Source organism: Amphiprion ocellaris, chromosome 1, assembly GCF_022539595.1.
Source record: "Amphiprion ocellaris isolate individual 3 ecotype Okinawa chromosome 1, ASM2253959v1, whole genome shotgun sequence".
Taxonomy (NCBI): Eukaryota; Metazoa; Chordata; class Actinopteri; family Pomacentridae; genus Amphiprion; species Amphiprion ocellaris.
This window is the reverse complement of record NC_072766.1, coordinates 10946253-10969816: the sequence shown is the minus strand read 5'-3', so window position 1 is coordinate 10969816 and position 23564 is coordinate 10946253. Positions and strand designations below refer to the sequence as shown.

The window sequence follows — 23564 nt, the reverse complement described above, 5'->3', positions numbered from 1 at the left end:
CGCTACATAAATGAGACTGAGTCCGAATGTGCTCCTAACTCCTAAGTTCAGGGAAAGTTCAAACAAAAGAGGACAGTTCAGATAAGACTTGAGAATGAGCTTATTTTGAACAAACATCTCAGACTTTCTGAGCTTCAGCACCTCTAGCAAGATATTTTAACAACAAGCAACTCAAGAGATCCAGAAGTTGGAGAGAGTTACCTTTAGCTGAGCCAAAGAACATGTGGGACGCTAACCTAGCAAACATTTCAGACTTTTCTCTGTGAATTCTGGGAAATAATTTCCTATTTAATGACAGAGCTACACATCTTAACTCAGTCCCATTAAAACAGACTCTAATTCAGTGTCATCCATCCATATTAAAGTGCAGTTACCCAAAATGTTTGTTGCATGAGCTCCAACAAAACCTGTCCAGGTAGAAGGCCACTTTGACAAACAGGAAGTGGAAGATTCCAAGCAGATTTATAGACGGAGGAACCGGACTGTACTAAGTGTGGTCGAGTATAGAGGGGTGTTTTGTCGGTTTTTAAGGCTGATAATGATTATTAGTGAGACATTTGGAGTAGATATTCATTTGCAGTAAATCAAAGTATTTAAAATCTTGTAGTGAAGAACACAAACTCTAACAGAAAACTTTGTTGATACGTTTTTGTTTTGTTTACAGATGTTAAGTTAAAGGAGTTTTATTCGTGACGTATAACCAATCAAATCACTCCAGAAGACAGAGCGACCACAGGTAGATAAAGGTTCAGAGCCAAAGTAGCACCATTTTTAAATTTATTTATTACCGTAAATCAGTAAAAAATAAAATACTGATAATCAGTAAATCAGTCATCCAAAGTTGTTTAAATCAATCCAACTGGACTTTAAGAAGGTTCCTTGAAGACGTTTCACCACTCATCCAAGAGGCTTCTTCAGTTCTGGTGGTGGTTGATGTTGCCTCAGCTTATAACCTCTGTGAAGTGTGGTCAGTGTTATTCACATTCCGACGACCATTGCCAAGGCCAGTCAGCCCACAATTACTACAATTCTACAATGTATGTCTCTTTCCTCTGACTTGTTATTTGTACAATATACGATGTATATGATGGCGTTTTTTCTATACTATGATGTTTTCTAAGAGACATACGATGCTACTCTGCTTGTTCTGGCCCTGGACCGCTGTACTCCTCCTCTGTTGTTTTCTGGATTGTACTCAGCTTCATACCTTCGTCCACCCGGCCTCCGTTGACTCGTCCCGCCTGCCGTCTCTGGAGCTGAAGCTGGATTGGAACAGACCAAAGTACAGTCCAATCACGATGCCAGCTGCCTCTCAAAAGGCTCCTTCATCTGGCAGGTGGCAGCACTTCTTCTGAGGGGAAGCTGAGCTGGCCTGGCAGAACTTTGGAGATGTGTTCCAGTGGTTGGTAGATGTGTGGGGAGATAGAGAGAGACCTTTGAATTGTTCACAAAGGAAAACAGGGAACCCATTGGTAGCTTTAGTTTAGGGTGTTACTGCGGGGTTTTTTTGGGTTTTAAGAGGTGAACAGGAAGAGTTTTTTTTGGTATTGATTATCTTTTACCTTGTTCCTGAATGCCCATCAATGTCAACATGAAGTTCACTTTTAGTTCTGTTGATTTATTTTTATTTTACTAACCCCCATTTGTTTTTAATCCCCTCACATGTTGTGTTGTTGTAAACTTACTCTTTCAAATAAATTCTTGTCTAACCCTCTGGAAACCAGCGTTTGGACTGTTTTTGTGTTGCTCCTCACCTACTGACAGCTGTGGACTAAAGGCTATACTGTGACGTTTTTAGAGCGACATGCTATACTATGATGTTTGTTGGGCGACACGCTATACTATAGGCTTTTTTAATTGACATATTACTGTGACGTTTTTTTTGTTTTAGTTTTTTTGTTGTTTTTTTTTAGCAACATACACGAATTCGAACAGTTTTAAAAGTTACTATACTTTTACTTGTGCAATGAAATTATTATTCTCTGGCATTTTTTAGATGACATATTATACTCTGATGTTTTCTTGAATTACATACTATTTTGACAATATACTGCACTAAGACATTTTTTGAACCACATATCATACATGACAATTTTAGGCAACATCCTATCATTTTGCGCTTTTTGAACCACATAATAATCTATGTTTTGTTTTTTTTCTTGCCAACATGCTGTACTATGAACTACAGGCCATACTATGTTATTCTTGAGTAAAGCATACTATACGTTCACATTTTCTGAACTACATCCTATACTATGGCATTATACACAGAGTGCTTTGGTTACATGTTGATTTATAATCTAGATTTTTTTTCTGTTTTGTTTTTTGATGGGATTACCACAGACCTGACTGTGAACACCATCGACACCCACCTCAGGGAGACGCTGCCTAAGATCTCAAGGCTGCTTGGTCGTGGTCTTTCTGGCACGTACTCTTCCAAGATGAGCCAGGAAGTTTAACACTGATGGAATGACACCAGGTCGAAGCCGACAAACTTCCAATTCCTCCTCAACCCATAGTCTCTGGGAAACCTACATGGAGTAAGAAAAGTAGACAGAGAAGTAATTAAGTCTGTACACACCATATTAAAAAAGAAATCATGCTAATAAATTAAGTACAAAGAACTGAATTCGCCAATATACTGGAGACGAGAGCTATTTAATTTGCTAAGTATAACCTTGTTTAGTAACATTTCAATTATTTTAGAGCAGTTCTAAAGAACTGCCTGTAATCCCAATCATAAAATGGGTTTGGAGGAAGAACATAGATGGTAATCTGGATATATGAGTTAGGCTTTATAACTACTATTGGTAGTATTGGTGGCAGTAATAGCAATGTGACTACTACTGGTAGTAGTGGTAGTACAGTAACTACTGCTGCTGATACTGGCACTGCTACTACAACTTGTAATACTATTACAAATGCTGATACTACTTCTACGACTCTAACAGCTGTTTATACTACTACTGCTGCTTGTACTTTTAGTATTACTACTACTGCTTGTACAACTATACTACAGCTACTATTAATCGTCTGGTATTTGGTTGTCAAGCTGCTAGCTCGCCTTAGCATTTTGCTAGTGGCTAACTAGTTAGCTCTCATAGACTGGAAGCTCTCAACAAGATTTCATAATGAAAAAAGAGCCAAAAACTATTCTTACCTATGAAAAGTCATTCCAAGTTTCCTTGTCTCAATCGTACGACACAGTGTGTAACTGTATGCAGCACAGTGAGCCGGCATACTTGTTTCCGTTTTCATGCCATCTACATCAACGGAATGCACTGAAACTTTGCCTCCACTAGCTTAGCCTCGCTGTAGCGCAGCTCAAAGGGGCGTGTCCTATCTACTCATTCATATCTATGAGAACAACGATGGCTGCACATAAGGACGTCTGTCAATGACATTGATTAGCTGCATAAATACCATTATATACAGTCTATGGTAAATACGTATGTGAATCGCATCATTGGCTGCAGCAGCCAGTCACCGGTCACTCACTGACTCACATTGAAAAATAGCACAGAATGAATTGTTACGTGTTTGTTTTATTTACAATTTAGGTTGGATTTTTTTTTTGTGCGCAGCGCAGATTTTCTGTGCGCGGAGACCGTGTCAGCAGTGCGCAATTGCGCACGTGCGCAGCTTAGAGGGAACAGTGGTAGTGAGCGTTGCTCCAGTTTGCACTAAAGTCTGTTTTCTTGGCCCACTTTGGCAAGTGAAAAACATCAGGGCCTCAGATAAGTAACTCAGTGGAAGTGACCCACAGCTTCTCTCTGCAGCTTAAAACCCCGAGACTGTTCAACTATGCGAAACGCTCCGGGCCATGAGGTCACTGTGGGAAGTCATCTAACTCAGAAAACAGGCATCTGCCAGACATTTTTTTCACCGGCAGACAATCCCATAAAGCCTTCCAGTTTCAAATCAGTTTCGATGATTGGACGGGAATCAGATGAATTGGTTCTGCGCATTTTTCGGACACATGGGGTGAGGGCGAGACAGCTACAGATATCCTTATACTTGGAATGTCGGGGGGCTTGTGCAATTTAGCTACGGAGATGAACTCCAGATTCTGAGAATAGTCTTTGCAGTAAAAAAAGTGGCACATTTTTTCTCAGATTCTGGGATATAAATACCTCTCACTGAAGAAATGTGAACAGCAAATCTGTTTACTGCACACCAGAGCACAATTCCTGACAAATACTGCAATGAAAACAAACAAATTCTACCAATAACTGGCTGTTTTTTTGGAATCTTGATGTGGTAAATGTTTTCTCAATAGTCCGCCAGTGTAAAGAGACGTGCACGGTGCCGACTGTTAGATCAGTGTATGAATATATGCAGGTTCTCATCTCACTTCTTGCTCGAACAAATCTGAACTCAAAATGAACTTTCTCAGTTTTTTTTTCCAGCTCCTCTTTTTCTACGGGCAAATTAAGGTGGGCTGAGTTTTGTGAGACAAACAAGTACCCACAGCTGACAGTTTCACCCAGTTACAGTATTCCTGTAATGAGTCTCTCTTTTCACTCGAGCATGAGGGCGAGGCGTATGTCTCAGAACAGTGGATCTCTTTGTTGCACCAACTGATTTGTTATAACACCGAGACGCAGCAAAAAAAACGAGACCCCACCACCGCATGCCACGTGCATTGAGCGATTCATCTCGTTGTGTGATTACAGGAACACTGAAGTCATATTGTCAAACACCTACAGGCCTGTCATGGAGGTAACCAGAGCATGTAGAGATCCACTGTTTTCTTTCTTACATCTGCCAACAAGAAGAACCACTCTGATAGCAGCTCTGTGGTTGATGCTCACGTCTGCTAAAGCAGGTCAGCGTCAGATCAGTCCTTCCCTGCTGCAGTGCTTTTTTAGAAATCTGAATCTGATTGAATGAGGCCTCAGTCTCAAAATAGTCCCAACAAAGCTTCTAACGGACAAAAGGTTTATTTTTCATGAGCGGTAAGAGCAAGAAGAACTCCAGGTTAAAGTCTGGAGACACTCTGAGGCTCCTAAGCATCCGAAAATATTGTCTATGTACTGCTATTGTACACCTTCTTCGTCAGATTTTCTGAGGTTTTGCTGTTTGAAGTTGCCAATAACAGCAGCACACAGACTACTTCCTGCTCAGGTTCTAACTAACAAAGGATCCTGTTCATATGGTGACACCTGGTGGACACTGTTCAAGAGATACACGAAGACTCCAAGGTCCAATAAAATAGAAAAGAGAGAGCTTGTAGGATTCTTAAGCCATATTTAAGTGTCTTTATTTGCAAAAAGGCTGTTCTCAATCTATGAAATGAAAATAGCCATCCACTTTCATGAAAAATAAATTGTTTTACGTTGTATTATGTTGATTAACAAATGCAGTTCAGTCATCTCCAGCTAATAAACCGAGGCTGTGTAGGAAATTGTCTACTCTTACAGTCTGCTAAATACAAGTAAAATCTTAAATGTTTTCCTCCATTTATGGGGCAGTAAAGTTTGTCAACGCAAAACATGGAAAACTGCAAAGTAGTTACATTAAACAGCGCATGAAATGAAAAACAACGGACAAAAATTACAAAAGGAGCTGAATAAATTGAGAACATGGATCCATTTTTTCTCCTCTATTTCAGCGGTTTTGACTACACCTCAGTCTTATTTATGTCTTCAGTGCATGAAGTTTGCTTATTTCTCACAGAGATGGTTCACGATCTATCATCACTATCTCCATGACAACTGGGTAAACTGCATCTGCTGAATAAGACGGGACGTTAGAGAAAGAAAGCTAGTAAGTAGACGCTGACTTAAAGGTTGCATATTGAGGCCATTTTCAACAAGTCTCGGCTCAAAATACAGCAAAAGTGATTCCTCTCACTGTGACCACTGTTTTTACTCCTGTTCTAAATGTGTCTGTAGCTTTAAATACAGCTGATCTGCTTCTGACCATGCACCCTTCAGGAAGAAGACTCTCTCTGTCTGTGACCTACAGCATGGAGTAAAACAGTTGAACAACCATAAATGAGAATGATGTGTGAGAAGAGGATTTTCTTATTTATTTTACATGAAAATATGCCCAAATTCACTGCGCAGTTGTTGTTTTTACCCCGTGTGCGGTGAGTTTTTTAGACGGTGTTACTGTAATAAAATCAGTAGTTTATCTGTGCAGAGTAGCGGCTAGGAAATGGCTCTGAAATGACCTCCACTTAACATGCTGTGTGTCAGTCAGTATTTCATACTTGTTCTGTTGTCTGACAACAGAAACAGAAAAAACATATAAATGAGAGCAGATTTATTGGGGACTTGGGTGTATTTAAATGCAGTTTATGTGAGCACAGAGAGCAGGAGGGAAGCAAACAGATGTAAAGGCTGTTTAGGTTGCACTGAAGCAGAGGAATGGCGGTGGTATTTTGCACGTCCAAGTTTTTTTTAAGACATACTAAACATAATAAAGATATATTTTCACCATGTGGGACATTTGAAAGTATTTCGCCAGACGTCTTCCAAGGTCAAGTATGAACTTCTCCCTCCCGAATGTGATGGTATTTGTACAGAAGAAATGCATTAAACCTGCTCTGTATATTTAAAAGTACCTCAAATTCTATAAGTGAAGCAGTTTTTGCAGCTACCACGTGGCTCAGTAAGTTTATGTTATCAAATCTTAAGAACAGGCTGCGTCTGAAATCACTGAATATTCACACATAACACTGAACATTTTCTTTCTGCAGTTTTTGTTTTCAGTCCGAATTCGAAATAATGACAATTATCTGACTTTTCAACTCACTGCATACTACTGAATATACAGTGTCTATTGGCTTGAAAGAGTGAACATGCAGTGTTTTCGGACACAGCCAGAGTTTTCCCGATCAATCAGTCAGTCGTTCATCTAAAATGTTCACTGAGCCTGAGCTCCCTGGTTCTTACTGTCCTGCCATAATTTCTTCCTCTGCTCCAACTCAGCATCAGTAAACGCTGCTGGACCCCAGTTAGTCATCTGCTGAAGTCCTTTATGACCTAAAAGACAAAAGGGAGGAATGTATTTTAGGAAGATGTACTTATAAACAAGTCACAGGTACAAAACTGTTAATAAAGAAGAACAGCGTTTGATTGTCTTTGGGATGCACGTAGATTCTTAATTCAGGGTCAGTGTATAACCTGTGGCATCTTTTGGTATATAGATCATCACGTTTACTCAGACTGTGAAACATTACAGCTTTACTAGAAGACAAATGTGGAAACTGTGAACCAGCCCAGATATAGCTGCAGCTGCACAACTATGACTGTACAAAAGAACTGATAACTACTTAGGAGCAGCCATCAGCTCCACCTACCTGGCTGGATGAGACGCACCAGCCCTTCATGTTTTGCCACTTTGTCTTTCCAAGTCTTAGTCTTGGTAGCGGCTCGTTTGAGTTTCCTCGACACCTCCTGTATCTCAGGAAGAAAGACAGAGATGCAGTCAGACGCTGAGGAGGTGCTAGCACAGAATAGACAGGTGGATAAGTGAAAGTTGTGGATATTTTAAAACCCTTTTAACATTTAGCATTTGTTTTAACTGCTAGATTTTGGTGAATCTATTGTTTGTTGCAGACTTTATTGGATCAGCCCCCTTCGGCATAGTTTGTAGTGTTTTTTAGCGTGAGAGGCAAAATGTACAGCTTCAGTCTAACTGTGGCACAAGCTTCGCCGGGTGGAATCGGCTGGTATGACCGGTCTTTAGTGATGTTCAGGATTCTTTGGTCAGCACTTATATAGTGCCTTTCTACCCTATTGGTACTCAAAGTGCTTTACAATGTGTCTCTCATTCACCCATTCACACACAAATGGCAACAGAGCTTATTTTCAAGGTGCTTGCAAGGTAGGTGCAACTACAGGTTTAGTGTCTTGCCCAAGAACACTTCAGCATGACTCAGAGTAGTCATGACTCTGCTTGTGTGAAGGCAAATAATCAGAGCCGTCAAAATGGAGGAAAAGCAGACCTGGTTACAGAACTACTTGCTCTCCGACAGGAGAATCAGCTGCTGACAGGTGGGGTGGGGGATGAAGAAGTGCCCCTCCACATGCTCTGCTCTGCCAGCTGAGCCATAGCCGCCCATAACATCATGCAACCTTGCACTTACAGATGCCCGTTCTCTTCAACCCAGAACAGAAAAATGAATAAAACCATTTCTGATGCCAAAGCCTGACGTCCTGGCTAAGGTTAGATTTAAAGCCGTCTGTCGTGTTTTCATGTCAGTGGATCCCTGTAAACTTCCACGTCTGCTCCTGACCTCGTACTGCTCCAGCGCTCCCTGTCTTTCCTTCTCCAGCCGCTCCAGCTGCAGCGTGGCGGCCTGCAGGTCTCTCTCCTTGGCCAGCTGCTCGGCCATCAGCTCCCGCTTCTCCGCCTCGGTCTGACACAGCGCCCTCTGCTGCTGCAGCTGGATCTGCTCCAGCTCGGCCCTCTTGGCTGCCTCCTCCTCCAGCAGCCTGCCAGGAAACCAACAGCAAGGATGCTGGAAAAAAATGTTTCTGACAGTTTCTTTATTCATTAAAATCCCGTGAAATGAAGAGCACAGAACAAGGGTTGAAAAATGTGTTTGTCAGTTCAAAACAGGCACAGACAGCAGACATGTACAGCAGACAAATTTAGATTTGTAAGTAAACAAATGTAAATTCATACATTTAGTGGTAACCAAGCTCGACATTTGTTGCTAATACAACAGAGAACTAGAGAACATCTAGATAACTATTAATTAAGCTCTTTATGGTACAATCAATGTGCTCTTCTTCCTATGCAGACTTGATGTTGCTCTTTTACGTGTGAGAATTAGTTCCTTTCTAGCATTAGGGTCGATGGAAGTGATTTGCAAGTGAATTTATGTTTTTGTGAATCCAGTTTCCTGGTAACTGTACTTAAAGTTGGCATAAGGGACTTTTGCAAGTAAAATGAACATCTTCCACTTTCAAGTCTTTGTCAAACGACTACACTCAATGTTGATTAAGTCCATCAGTGGTTTATAAATCTGTCTATATTCCTGCATTGGCCAGTGTAGTGCATGTTACATTAACCAGCAACAACTGGTTTTCCAGTAAAGAAGGGAGCAACCGCAGCGACTGAGACAGAGAAGGCGACAACAAAATGGAGTATGGTGGAAAAAAGGAGGTGGCATCCAGGAAAAAAATTCTAATGTTCCAGATAAAAAGGAAACTCGGCATCTAGACGAAGGATTTAAAGCCTAAAAAGAAAGCGATCAATAGCAATGTAAGCATGTTTTGGATGTAATTACTGTCACTGCCAGAAGGAGGAGACAAAAGTTTCTCACTGCAGGTTTGAAATATCTCATGTTGTTATGATTCTATATCATTTTAACAGTTTTATATGTGCATCCAGTAAAATTTTCAGTAAAAGTGGAAGAGTTCAGCTCACTGCATAACTGAAGACCGACCGCATAAGATAATCTAACAGCAGGATATAACCAGAAAATGAGTCAACAGTTCTCTGACAAGAAGACTAACTGTTCGCAGCTTTGAAAAACCACATATCTGTCCCTCTGGTTTTCATTATCTCACACAGGAGTTATTATTACTTCATGTATTTATCCACATGCCGCCCAGTGTGTTTGTGTGTTTCTGAGACCTGGCCTGCAGCTTTCGCATGGCCTCCTCATCCTGCTTGGCCTGCCTCTCGTCCTCCAAGGCCTCCTCCAGCCGGTGGTACATGTCCTCCAGCTGTCGGACGCGCTGCAGGTACTGCTCCAGCTCACTGGACTTCTGAGCCACCTGCTCCTCCATCTGCTGACGCACCTGAATGACACAGTGTTGCACATTCTTACACAACAGGCTCTTTGCAGTCATGTACAAATCAACTATAAATCACTGTATTGTGATGATTGCTTAATTTTAGCTCCTTCTACACCCCCATATGTGTTGAAGCAATGATGCACTTGAGCAAACAATAAAGTTTTTCTTATCCTACAAAGCCATTATTCTGTGTAGTCATTCAACTAAGAGGATGATTAATATGTTAGCTCATCTGACACTCAGACCAAAGATGAGTCAACATCATGGGATATGTTATTTAAAGTAATTTTAGCCGGTTTCCTGAAAGGACCAAACCACAGACGGGTGGTAAAAATGAAAAATGAAATGAAAAGACAGTCTTAGTTAATCAAATGCATTAGTTCTCCTTCTGTACTGATGACAAAGCGGTGTGTCACCACATGATCAGGAGCACAGTAGTTACCATTTTCTCTCTCTCTAGGTCCAGTCTGTAGCGATCCTGCAGGTCTAACTGAGTCTTCTTCCTCCTGAGCTCCTCCAGCGCTGCTTTAGCCGCAGCCTCTTCCATTTTCTGTGAAGCAAAAAACAAGAGCTGCAACTTGTCTGCTTCACATTAAATAGTGCAGAAACTGATGAAAAACAAGACACAGTAGAGAAACTTGGGTGTCGTTGAGGAGAGAATCTGTGTCTACTGTAGACAAGTCATTTCAACACATATTTCTTGGTAAAATAATCAAGAAGCACCTTTTCTGTTTTGTTTTGTCGTCAATTTAATATGTTTTACTTTCTGGCACTGTGGTGTATTTTAGTAAAAGTAATTTTAAAAAAACACAAAGTTACGCTCCACATAATTACTAAGTAGGCTTATAGACATGATCTATTTCTGACAATTGGTAAAAACATCTGGCAGAGTAAAAAGAGAAGTGAGAAATGATCGTACACCCTTCACTGGCTGCAGGTGTCCCTGACGTGATATATACTGTTGTTTGCATGGCTTACATACTTTTACTTCCCTTTTCTTTGTGAGAGTTCTGCTGCGCTGTGTGTGCGTTATTCTGAACCAGAATAGGTAACAATAAGCGGAAGTGGACAAGTCAGATTTTTGTTCATGATGACTGAGTTGACTGTACTACTGCTTCTGAAACCTCACAGCCATCACAGCATCAATAAAATACATTTTAACACATTTGTCCCTCTTCAGGATCAGCTTGTGCTTCCCAAAGAAAAGAAGATGTCAGAAAATGCCAACAAAATCTACAAATGCACATGCTGACCTGCTGTATCTCCACTTGGTGCCCTTTATAATAAATTTAAATGAAGAGTATTTATAATGTTCCTCAGTTGGTCATCAGGAGTCAAACAGGAGTGTCCTCGGCCCAGCCAATCAAACATTAAGACAAAAACACGTTTGGTTCAGCCGATAGATGAAGGATTTGTACTGTTTCTAATTTCTTACCTCCAAATTATCCCACTGCAGAGCATCTCTTAGAGCAAAAACAAGTAAAAGAACAAACACAGTTCCACGGCTTGTGAAACATCACAAACATATTCTGCTCTAAATAATGTATGGATCCGAACAAACTACAGTTCTAAATGTTAGTTTAACTGTAAGTCTTTGTTTATCCTACTTATTACAGAAACACTAATCGCAAGGGGAGAAGATATCTGGACTCAATTCAGCCACCTCCTGATTACTAAGTCACTTACAGGACTTCTGGAGTTTTATCTCCAAAGTTGCAAATACAGCAGGCAAGAACTACAGAATCTAAAAATTTGTATACAGTTTAAAGCTAGAACCAGCCCCGGCGTAAACATCCATCTAGTATAAAGCAGCCCTGCGATAAGAAACAAAGTCTGCATCAGTGAGGCCTTGACTTAATCATGATCATTTATCGGGCTATAATTATTTATTACAGTTCATTCACTGCACAAAATTGGATATTTTTGCTTCTGATGGGCACAAATGGAACACAAAAATCTTTGTGAGGATCAAAATGATGTCTCTATGGTTGTTTTTAACAGGCCTATTTAGGAGGAAAGAGCTTCTATAGCAGATATACAATATTTAATATCATGTCTGAGACTGAGAAGCTCACTGCAGACAACATATCTTATATCTTATGTTAACATCTGAGTTGCAGTTTAACACAGACCATCCTCATGGCCTCCAGCTCTCTCTGCTTGGTGTCACTGGCTGCCTGGAGCTGCTTCATCCTCTCTGCCAGGTCCTCCTCCTCCACCTGCTGCCTCTGCCGGAGCTCCCGTCGCCTCAGCCGGGCCTCACGGTGAGGAGACAACAGCCCCAACCTCAGCTGCTGGATGCACGACTGAATAGCTGCCACAAGACGAAGAGAGACGGGAATCACTGACAATCTCACCACTGGTGAGTCAGCAACTCAACAATGAGCCTCTTCATGATGAGGAAGTTACAGAGCGGTGGAAAATGACTAGTCAGTACCTTGAATCCATTCCTGCTTCTTCTTTTTATCCGAAGCACTAATCTCGAAGCTTTTATCAATGCACTTGATAATAAAAAGGCATTTCTTTCCGTCTTTATCTGGCAGAGACTACAGGAGAAAAATATTATGACACTCTAAGTTAAGTCATACTGTCAGTTCGAATGTACATCAGCATTTAGAAACAAAAAGGAACATTAAATGGTTCAGTCAACACAGCCCAACAGCATGACTTAATATTATAACTACTAACTACACAGCTGGACTGTTTACCTCCACACAGCAGCTTTGGTCCAGTATTATGTCTCCCCTCTTCTCCTCAACATCCTCACCGACATAGTATGACAACGAGGTGGGTCGAAGGACAAACCAGCGTTCAGTCCAGTTCTTCCTTTTGTGGCCCTTTTTCATCATGTAGTCCTTTAAAACACGGCACAGAGGTAAACAAAGACACTTAAATCACATCATAAATCTGCCATCATCAGTGTCATTTATTAAGCAAAAACTAAATCAATGATAAGCTTGTAAAAAGATAGCAAGATGTGGGATGTATTAGGCACAGGGATGAGAATGACAAATGGAAAAAAACTCGGAAAATGTCTGCCGAAGCCCCCCCACACACACACAAGCCTCGGCTCGCGACATGTTGGCCGGCCGGCCGGCCGGCCGCTTGCCTACCCCCCTACAATTTTCTCAACGGATTTACACGATTCACAAAAACTATACTTTCGGCGGAAAAAAACTCGGAATTCCGCGGATCCGTGGAAAATTCTCATCCCTGTAGGCAGCAAGTGTGACGTGTCCAAACGCCAACACGGGTCTAATTGGTCCAAAAGTATCCTCAGCTCACTGGATGGAATAATAAGTTATTATTTTTACAAAGATCCAATTTTTAGGAAGACGAGTAGGTATGAATAAATCATAGTCCAATCAAAAAGATCACTGGAGATGTCAAAGTCTGTTGTAAAAGAGTTTGAGGTGTTCTGTCGAAACAGCAACAGAAAAAACCCAAACTGCTCCAGGGAGCAAACTGATCCTCAGCTTCTGATGCACCTGCATTTATGGAGAAGAGTCTCCTTTTTTTTTAAACTTTCAGAGTAATTTCATGTCTACAGGTGGATTCACTCATCCCTGTGTAATGTTTATTCAGGAAATAGCACGTCAGAGTTTTCATCATACATCCAGTACACATGATCGCTTCTTCAGCATATTCCCTTGAACATGAAAGCTCCTTCTACATGAGTTTTAGATGATATCTCGTCACAATGCTAGCAAACACACACACACACATATATATATATATATATATATATATATATGACCTAAGGTTTGACTTTTGTGACAACCCTCCACCAGTCCATGTTGTGGCATTTTAAGATTGAACAAAGGATAAAATCAGACAAATGGGATGTGTGAATCAAATTTAAGAGCTAACAATGATAAGATTGGAAAACCTAACGTGTCAACTCAAGTTATGAATACGTTAAATAATCCTGTGGGAAACGGCAAAAAACAGAAGCCCATGAAGCCCATAAGGCATAAGACTGTTAGGGCTGAGGTCGAACATGTTTTTTTTCTGTACTGTATGTGTCCCCTTTGGTTTATCCAATCAAATATGTAAATAGGGCTGTGCCGCACTGCCGCCAGGATTGGACACCTGAAGGACGGATTGGTTAGGTCTACCAAGAAAGCTGGATATAAAGCGGAAAGACAATGCTGTTTCTGGGTCTGAGAGAGAGGGCCAGATGGGCGGGCCATCCTTCACAGCGTGCCAACCGGCACACAGCAGCTCGAGTCATTCATTCATTCAGTCATTGATTGTGTACTAAAAGCCAAGTTCGGTAGTAGTGGTAGGAGGGATTGAGCTTCTACTTTTTGTTTCATTCGTTTTCCCCTGTTTGATTTAGAGAGGGAGGTTAGACCTTGTATTTAATTTTGTACTTTTATTTTGGTAGGTCAGTGAATCTCTGTAAGTTTAGTGTGGTTTTGTTTATTATTTTTAATGAAGAGCTCATCCCTAATTTTAGTTACACCTGCCCTCGATTAGTTTTGTTTAATACAACCTTTGTTTATTACTTCTCGTCTATTGAAAATAAATTGTTAATTTCTTTGGGAAGCGTTGTGGTGTGTGCTGCTTGAGACCCCGGCAGGATGGCACTTCATGTTACGTTCAGTAACCCCCAGACTGGGTGTAACAGGACTGAAAGTGCATGCCCTTTCTTTGTCTGCACTCGTGAGTTGAAACCAAGAGGAGGTGGTCTAACTTTTGATGTGATTACATCATATACATCCTGATTGGGTCTTAAAACAATGGGCTGTGGTCTTCCAGAATGGAAGAGGAGTGTTTAGAAGGAATTTGCGTAGGTATAAAAGACGATGTAACGCTTTGTGCAGTCAGATAAAATCTTGAGATTTTGCTCGTTTGTTCTTACAGCCTCTGTATTGAATAAACATTATTCGCATCAGACTCTCGAAGACTTTCTTGAAAACTTTTTTGAAGACTCTAAGTTTTGATCCAGAATTGATTTTTGACTATATGTTTGGCAAAGCTGCCTGATCATCACTGGCCCTTAGCAGACAGACTGAGCCACAACATCCACCTGGACACTAGGTGTCTGTGTCTTTCTTTTTCAGAGCTGAGGGAGGGTCGTCAGCTGATTGAACCACACCTGGCATCCAGTGGCTCAGCAGCACCCTCACTTCCATTTCAGCCCTCTCTCTCTGACAGCAGCATAGTTTTCGGGTTTCTGTTTGGGGACTTAAATGCGTAGTTTTGGTTGTTTTTTGTGTTAAAATAAATCCATTTCAGTCACCACACAGTTGTTGTCTCCCTTCTTTGTTACAGTTTTTGAGCCAAGCTTTAACATTCTGATTTTACTCGACAGAGCAGGTGCAGTTGCTGACACACAAAAACTCTCCAGTTGTGGCCAACAGATCTTAGTCTACAGCTTCAGTCCAGTGTTTTTTACACTACAAGAGAACAGTCAGTTCTTGAAGTTGATGTGTTGGAATTAGGAAAAAGTGCAAGTGTAAAGATCTGACAATGGTTGCTGCATGACTAATTTTGATGCTACATGGCTGTCTCAGAGCATCTCGAAATGGGCAGGTTCTGTGGGAGGATCCCAGTATGTGATGATTAGCACCAGCCAAAAGTGGTCCAGAGAAGCACAACTAGTGGGCATGCAACAGAGTCATAGGCAACTGAAGCTCATTAATGCAGGTGGTAGGTGAAGTCTGGTCCATGTAGTCTGACCTAAGAAGAGCTACTGTGGCACAAATTGCTGTAAATCTACATACATCGCTGTGTGTGTTGTCTGCAGTACAACAAATGAAGGCTATTTAAATAAGAAGCACCATTTTCTTTCAATTTCTTTGTTTAGATAATGTCAGCAAGGCGATGAGAGTGCACAGTTGAGAGAGATCTAAATGGGATAATCAATTTGAAACTATGGCGTTTGGACAGCAAATATGAAAAAGACACAGTGTATTTGAGATCTACATCCTGTCTGACCTGCTTGAGCACATCCAGTATGAGCTCAGTGAAGACCTCGGTGATGCCCATGGACAGGGTCTGGCGGTCCAAGCCCTTGCTGAAGAGACCCAACCCCACCAGTTCAATCAATTCCCAGGCAGTCAGGCAGTTCTTTGTGTTCAGCTGTAGCTTGTAATCTGCAAAACTCTCCTCACTCCATCCACTTCCCATCGCCTCCATCATCTTTCGCAAAAAGTACTCAATCTAGGGAGATGGACATTGGAAAAAAAAAAAAAACACTTTACTTAGAATTTAAAACCATGGTGGAGTGGACCTTTTTCAGATCATTCACTCTAAGATATAGAAAAAAATCCTAGAGAAAGCAGCTGCAAGAATCTTCCTCACCTCTTCAATGATGATGACTAGTGGGTATTTGTCCTCTGACAGAAAGTTAAAAATACACCAGACTTTGAAAGCATCCCGATCTGAGATGAGGAGGTGTTGAGAGTGTATATTTTTCTTGTAACACAGTGTCCAGCACATCCTGTAGAACTCCAGCACATCAAAATCCTCCTGTACCTGTGAACAAAAACGCAGCAGAGTCAAAGTCAAGCTTGCTGGCGGCAGTGATCTGCGTGTTTACAAATGCTAAGCAGGAGAAAGGCGTTTGTCTCCTTTCTAAAAACTCAAGTCTGCAGGATGTGAGGTACAAACGTGATGCAATTAAATGCCTCATTTTCATTCAAGTCAGGACCTCCGAGAGAAAGGCAAGAAAACCGCCTTCAAGTACAAAGAGAGAAACTCAAGCAGCTCGTGAGAGTTTTAGGCCTTGTCCACACGTAGCAGGGTTTTTGTAAAACCGAATATCCTGCCCCCTCCGTCTAGAAAAAAACTTACGTACACACCACCTCGTTTTTAGTGAAAAGCTTCATCCATACCTAACCGCATAAGTGCGTTTTTCAGCACATTCATAAGCATGCCGGACCTTTAGGTGGCAGTAGTTCCCCAAATCCTAGCAAGGTGGTGGAGAATAACCGTCCTTAACGTCGTCCTTCGCCTGTGTTGTTGAATGTGGAGCAGTATCTGGGCTTGTAAAAACAAGCAAGTAAAAAGCGCCTGTACAAGAAACAGCGCCCAAAACCTTGTGAGAGCATCCATACTGTTACCGAATGTAAACACAGGTCGCATATGTGACGTTGGAACATATTTTGTCGCAGGCGGTGACGTTTCGAAACGCAAAACGCCGGTTACTGATGTCCACATGCAGACGCATAAAACGGAGAATTCGCATATCTTCACTTTGGTCGGAGTTTTTAAAAAGAATCGTTTTTGATGACGTAAATCTGCGTTTTCGTGTGGATGATAGGCCGAATCGTAGAAAAATATCTTCGTTTTATGAGATACCCGGCTACGTGTGGACAAGGGCTTAGTTTGAAGAGAACTTCAACAGATGTGTTTGCTGTGGTTTACACTGAGCTCGCTAAGCTGCACAGCAATAAAAAACAAGAATCCACTAAACCACAAATTATTAGAAAACCATTGCACAAACAGTAGACCAAAAAAACCCATGTTGTTGCTGTAGGCACAACAGGGAAGTGCTTGCAACCATTTCCTCTAATACAGAGCAAAGCAGGTCATGATTAGTCATCTTAATCCACGTCATGCAGTCTTCTAGTGCCTGTTGGTGGGTTTTTACTATTTTTATTGTTTGTGTAACTGACTAGTTTTTTTTTCAGATTTTCAAACTAAGTCTTACAAAAAGCTTGTGGGAACTGTTCCTGGCAAAGTGTGACATTCAGTATAATTTAAAAAAGTGTCAAAAATTGCTGAAACCTGGCATCATCAAATATCTTGTCAGATTTGTCAACTTGTCTACTTATTCTTTGATGATTTCAAGTTATTTATGCAAAGCTCTTGTCCAAGTTCGACTTCTTTTGTTAAGAGAAATAAAAAGCTACAGTGACTGAGAAATAAGTCCCTTTTCTGTTTAATTGCTGATGTTCACAGACAAATTTTCATTGTCACTGCAAAGGCTGAGGAAGGAGAGAAGAGAGAGAACAATGTCAGGAGATGTCTTTGTTGAAAATGTTTCAAGGGAGCAGGAGAACTTAAACTTAAGTTCATAAAGTTACGGAGTGTTTTTTTTTTTTATGGGATTTTTAAAATGGTAAATATATCACAGCCAATGGCAGGCTTATGCCCGCAGTCTACATCTGGTGAGTCAGTTTAATGAACACTAAATATTTTACTCAGTGTCAAAGCAGAATTTCTGACATTAGCAATTGTCACCATTCTGTGTCATCACCGACATTTAAAGACACTGATTTTTCACATCTATAAAAAAGCATATGCTGCATTGGAGGATTGTTGACAGAAAGTAGCATAGAATCCATGCACACAACTACACAGTGGATCACACTACAATAGGACAATATACTGTGAACAGTCCAATTTACATTAGCATTGGTCTGCTATGTGGGTCGATATATAATTGAGGGATTTTTGAAGTCCGTGGGATATATATTGCATACATTTTTATTAAAAGTAAAAAGTTTTTTTGGTTCATTGTGATCATGTCTTTACAAATTCCATAATTATTTATTATGGAAACAGTCATTTATTGATAGAAAATGACTGGATATCACTAAAATGTCAACTAAATAACCGTCCCAATTTAATTACAATCACCTTCTAATTAGCTAAACAATAATAAAATGAGCTTATTCAAAAATTGTTCTTATGAAGTTGAGGTAATCATGACAGATATTTCTTTTTTGGAAATATACCAAATTTTAGATGGAAAATAACAAATTGTATCTGTGTCCGAGAAACTTTCAACTAATTACAAAAACATCTCTCAAGGAAGTGTGTTAATTCCAAATCACATGACCTGCTCCACATGATGTCATTTCCTCCTGAAGAAAAGACTGGCAAGACTCCAAGGCTTTCTGAGTTATTTAATATAAAGTAGTGTGTGAGTCAAGTGTGGATTTATGGCATGTCAACAGGTTTACTACAATATCTTCATAATGAACTTTCAATTTCAATTTTACTCAATTGTATATATAATATTTAGAAGAATCTTTCTGTAAAAATGCCATGTGGTGTTTGGTTATAGGTGGCCATGTTGATTTTAGGCCTGAAAACAGCAAAAGTGTCAACTATGATACCTGTCAACTATGTTATAAAAAGTCCTGCAACTATATATTGACCCAAGTGTTTTTCTCATTTTGCTTCTACTCTTTTGTTTCTGTCTGGCATGAGAGACTCTGTAAAATACAGCTAGTTATTTGTCACCTAGTCTGCATGTTTAATCATGTTTCCTCGATACTGTACTAATCCATTTTTACAGTATATTTAGTGAGCTAAATTTGCTGCCCAATACTGTTATCACGGTTTCACAGTCGCTTACAGAAAAGACCAGACCAATTTCTGGTTTCATCGTCTACTGGAACTCTGATTTAAACGCTGCCTGTGAACAAAGCAGAGCATCAGTAATAAAAATAATGACTACAAAGTTTTAAACTCTTTGCCCCCACCTTGTCAAGAATAAACCTGTTGAGATACGGCATGTAGCCATGGTTGGACAGAGGCCCTGTATCATCATCTTTGAAATGCTCTTCAAGTGCCACAGGATCGTGGGGGATCTTCATCACTGTGCACAGGTTGTGAGACAGCACCTAAACAACCACAACAAGTGAATTAGAAACCACCATAACATGAGTGCTGCAAGCGAGAGGAAAGACGGTAGGTTAACTAAAGTCACATTCCTGCAAAAATAGTAAGTTAAAGGTGAAGCTCAACTTCAGTCTCACACATATGCAAATCAGTGTTTGGCATTACTGACCAAGCATTACCTCAGTTGTTGAAGTTGAACTTTCAAACTAGATATTCTTCCCATGGGTTAGTTCAGCTGTAACAATGTAGAATGACAACCGTAAACATTTCATTTAATCTGTACAGTCACATCAGCGAGGACTAGATTCAAACAAACCTCCTCTTCAACAGTTTCCAGGCTAACAGTGATGTCACCGTGATATGAATAAACCTCCCAAAATAGGGAGTTTCACAGTTTTCCTGGCCACTCCACAGTGCCGAGGGAGCATATGTGAGAGATGAAAAGCCCTGCAGGAGCCTTGAAGTCAGACTGTGTCTTTGTCAGGCTGTTCACATAGACATGAAAGCCAGCAGGCAAACAAACTGAGGCTCAGGCTGTCATACAGCCAAACACCACCTCTCAGGCCTGGGTTTCAGTGATACAGCTGAAAATTAGCTCTGTCGCCAATTAGACCTTAATTAAACATGCTTCAATTCCTCTATTCGTTAAATATCTACAATACATAATAAAATACAAGGTAATCACAAACAACGAGACAAATTTATGACATTTTTGCTAATATAATGTCTTATAATGCTATGAATCCACGATGTGTTGTAGGTGCCAGTGCAAGACATACTAAACTGTGACGTTTTTGTGATATTTTGGACGACATACTAATCTATGACGTTTTGGTCACATTTTGGACGACATACTAAACAATGAGGTTTTTGGTCACATTTTGGACGACATACTAATCTATGACGTTTTGGTCACATTTTGGACGACATACTAAACAATGAGGTTTTTGGTCACATTTTGGACGACATACTAAACTATGACGTTTTTGGTCACATTTTGGACGACATAGTAAACTATGATGTTTTTGTGATATTTTGGATGACATACTAAACTATGACATTTTTGGTCACATTTTGGACGACATACTAAACTACGACGTTTTTGGTCACATTTTGAACGACATACTAAACTATGACGTTTTTGGTCACATTTTGGACGACATACTAAACAATGAGGTTTTTGGTCACATTTTGGACGACATACTAAACTACGACGTTTTTGGTCACATTTTGAACGACATACTAAACTATGACGTTTTTGGTCACATTTTGGACGACATACTAAACTATGACGTTTTTGGTCACATTTTGGACGACGTACTAAACTATGATGTTTTTGTGATATTTTGGATGACATACTAAACTATGACATTTTTGTGATATTTTGGATGACATACTAAACTATGACGTTTTTGGTCACATTTTGGACGACGTACTAAACTATGACGTTTTTTTCCAATTTGTTTTTTGGGCCCTTTTTTTGGTTTTATTCAATAGGTAAGTGAAGAGGAAGACAGGAAAGCAGGTAAGACCAGTAGTAAAGGGCCTTGAGCTGTTTATGAGTTGGTTTTATTCAATAGGTCGGTCAAGAGGAAGACAGGAAAGCATTTTTTTGTCACCATTCCAGCGGCACAGGAAGTGTTTATCCAATAAGCAGTTTCTTGACATGACGAAGACGCTGCCGAAAAGTCTGAAAATTCAAATAAAGATGAAAGAAAATGGTTACACGCTGTTGCTGTCTAACAAAGGATGTGTCTAAACTTAGAAGCACCTAGCTGGAATGGGGACAAGCTCTTATGGTGTTTCCTGGAGAAAGGAGTGAAGGACAGAAAGGTGAATTTGTGTTCAAAATATGGCTGACGGCTGAATGTAAATAAAGGCTTTGTGAAACATCAGGAGCTTCACCATTGTCTGGCTGGGGTTTGCCACATCACGTAACCTAAATATGTAGCAGGCGGCAGGAATTGATGGGACTCAGAAACACCCCGCAGTTTAATCATTTGTTCCTTGTATGATTTCCAACTGATAAATCACAGTCAATTTGTAGGAGGATTGCAATCGTGATCGTCAGCAGGTAACTGACACAGTGTTCACTTGTTGTCATGGTTACAGCGACGCAGTGCCGACAGCTATATCTGGCAATGAGAAATCCTTAACAAAGCCGTGGATCCAGACAATAAGCCGCATCACTGTGAAAATTTTATGAGGTGGTCCTTGTGTCATTTCTGACTTCCCCTGAAAATGTCATCCAAATCTGTCAGTCCGTTTTTGAGTAATGTTTCACACTGACAAACAGACAGACAGACACAGATTCACAGACAAACATACGCCGCTCGTCACATAAATCCGCCATTCCTTGGCGGAGTTATGACATTTATAGACAATTATGGCTATGAATTCTAAAAATACTGGCTAATAAGGTGACTCCCATTCTTCAGGAACTTGGAATAAAACAGTTACTGCAGCATGATAATATTGATCTAAAGAACACTGTGACCTGGCCAAGTGTGTCACTGGACTTGAATCTATAAAAACACGGTTGGCGTATTTTAAAGAGAACGTATGGGTTGAAAAAAAATCACATTTCAATAGTTGCATAACGTCCCTCCAGAAATTTCAGCAACAATGATATCCTCCATAATGAGGACTGACTGCCATCAAAAACAAATCTAGACATAAACAGCACTAAGAATAAAAGATTTGAATCTCAGTAATGAAAGATGTTCTGACTTTTTTGTGGATTCAGTAGCTATTCTAATACAGTAAGTCTAAACTGTTGTTTATTTAAGGTGACAATTTTGAATCACTTGATACAGAAGTGATATTTCTCACGTGTGTTGTCCACTGCAAGTGTAATATGGGTAAATGCATTTACTTTACACCACTAAGTTCTACAGTAAAGTCCCCTGTTTATCACGAGAGAAGTGCACATAAATGTAAAACAAGTAGCACCAGGATGTGGTGAATTAGGCCTGTAAAGTAACAATAACTACACAGTTAGTGTTCGTCCTGCGGTGGGTGTCAACGTGTGAAGCGAAACAGCAAAAGTGAAACGCACCTTTAACTGGGATTTGGAAACTTTTCCACGATGATCCAAGTCCAGGGCTGTGAATGCGTGCCAGATGGATTTCAAAAGCTCCTCTCGATGCCACATTTTGTCCCTGAGCACCAGAGGTCTGCCTGTCTGTCTGTCTGTCAGTCAGTCTATCTGTCTGTGTGTCTGTCTGCTGTTTGTGTCGGTGCGGTTTGAAACTATCCGCCTCTGGGAAGTTGGAGTCGCACAACCAGAAGCGTGATGATGGCGCCACATGACGATCAACAGTTTCTGTCATTTAACTAACTTCAGCCAAAATCTCCAGAGGATGTACTGGGAGCAAAAGCCGTAATCAAGTATTAATAAATAGTCATGGCGAACAACAGCATTCAAAGAATGTTGACTGAGTGTTGCTTTACTTTTTTGCACCCTGGTTTAAAAAAAAAAAAAAAAACACTCAGGCAACGTTCCCCTTAAGTTATTTGATGAACGCTTCAGACCTTCAGGGAAAGTTCTGGAAATGCTCCCTTAACCCTTTAAGGCCCAAACATAGAAAAAATGAGCAAAAATAATGTTTGAATAATAAAAAAATTAATAATATATATGTAACTTACATATATTATATATAAAAGCTGTAAAACCCAAATATAGGAAAAATGAGCAAAGATTATATCTGATAGATAGATAGATAGATAGATAGATAGATAGATAGATAGATAGATAGATAGATAGATAGATAGATAGATAGATAGATAGATAGATAGATAGATAGATAGATAGATAGATAGATAGAAACATGATTGAAAAAAATTTAACTGACATTGCATTTTTGCAACAGTGGGTCTTGGTCATTTTGTGAATTGTTCAGAGAACCTTTGGGTAACTATCAGGGAAATTTTACTGGCTGTTCCCTTAAGGCTTTTTTGTACCTTAACTTAGAGACCTTCTGGTTATTTCATGAATCTTTCAGAGAATATTCAGGGGACGTTTCCAAGACCATCCCCTGAAGATTACTTTTTGTAACCTAATTTTTTTAGAACATTTAGGGAATGTTCCCTAAAGGGCTCATTCTTCACTGCAGAATGTTCTTCACTTTTATGGAACCAGCACAAGCATGATTAGATGTAGTGGAAACTCAAATCTTCTGTGCAGCATGACAAAGTTATAATGCCATAAATCACAAA

The 23564-nt window shown here is 40.2% G+C and overlaps 1 protein-coding gene across 4 annotated transcripts; it reads right to left on the bottom strand.

Annotated features, from left to right (window-relative positions):
• Window positions 1–621: 621 nt before the first annotated feature.
• On the bottom strand, window positions 622–22788 carry swap70a (switching B cell complex subunit SWAP70a). Of its 4 annotated transcripts, none has more exons than XM_055010480.1 (14): window positions 22405–22788; window positions 19208–19348; window positions 16074–16247; window positions 15708–15932; window positions 12470–12616; window positions 12199–12307; window positions 11894–12075; window positions 10204–10311; window positions 9598–9764; window positions 8249–8447; window positions 7310–7406; window positions 6903–6992; window positions 2373–2531; window positions 622–1434 (listed from the first exon to the last, which is right to left on the bottom strand). In XM_055010480.1, exons 1-13 carry the CDS (start codon window positions 22498–22500, stop codon window positions 2509–2511), a joined length of 1758 nt encoding a protein of 585 aa, XP_054866455.1. In that variant the 5' UTR covers window positions 22501–22788; the 3' UTR covers window positions 622–1434; window positions 2373–2508. The 4 variants fall into 4 exon arrangements, with proteins under 4 accessions (XP_054866455.1, XP_054866456.1, XP_023137071.1 ...); XM_055010481.1 differs by adding an exon at window positions 19526–19581 and having other exon boundaries at window positions 2373–6992; window positions 22405–22787; XM_023281303.3 differs by having other exon boundaries at window positions 2373–6992; window positions 22405–22786.
• Between the last annotated feature and the right edge of the window lie 776 nt (window positions 22789–23564).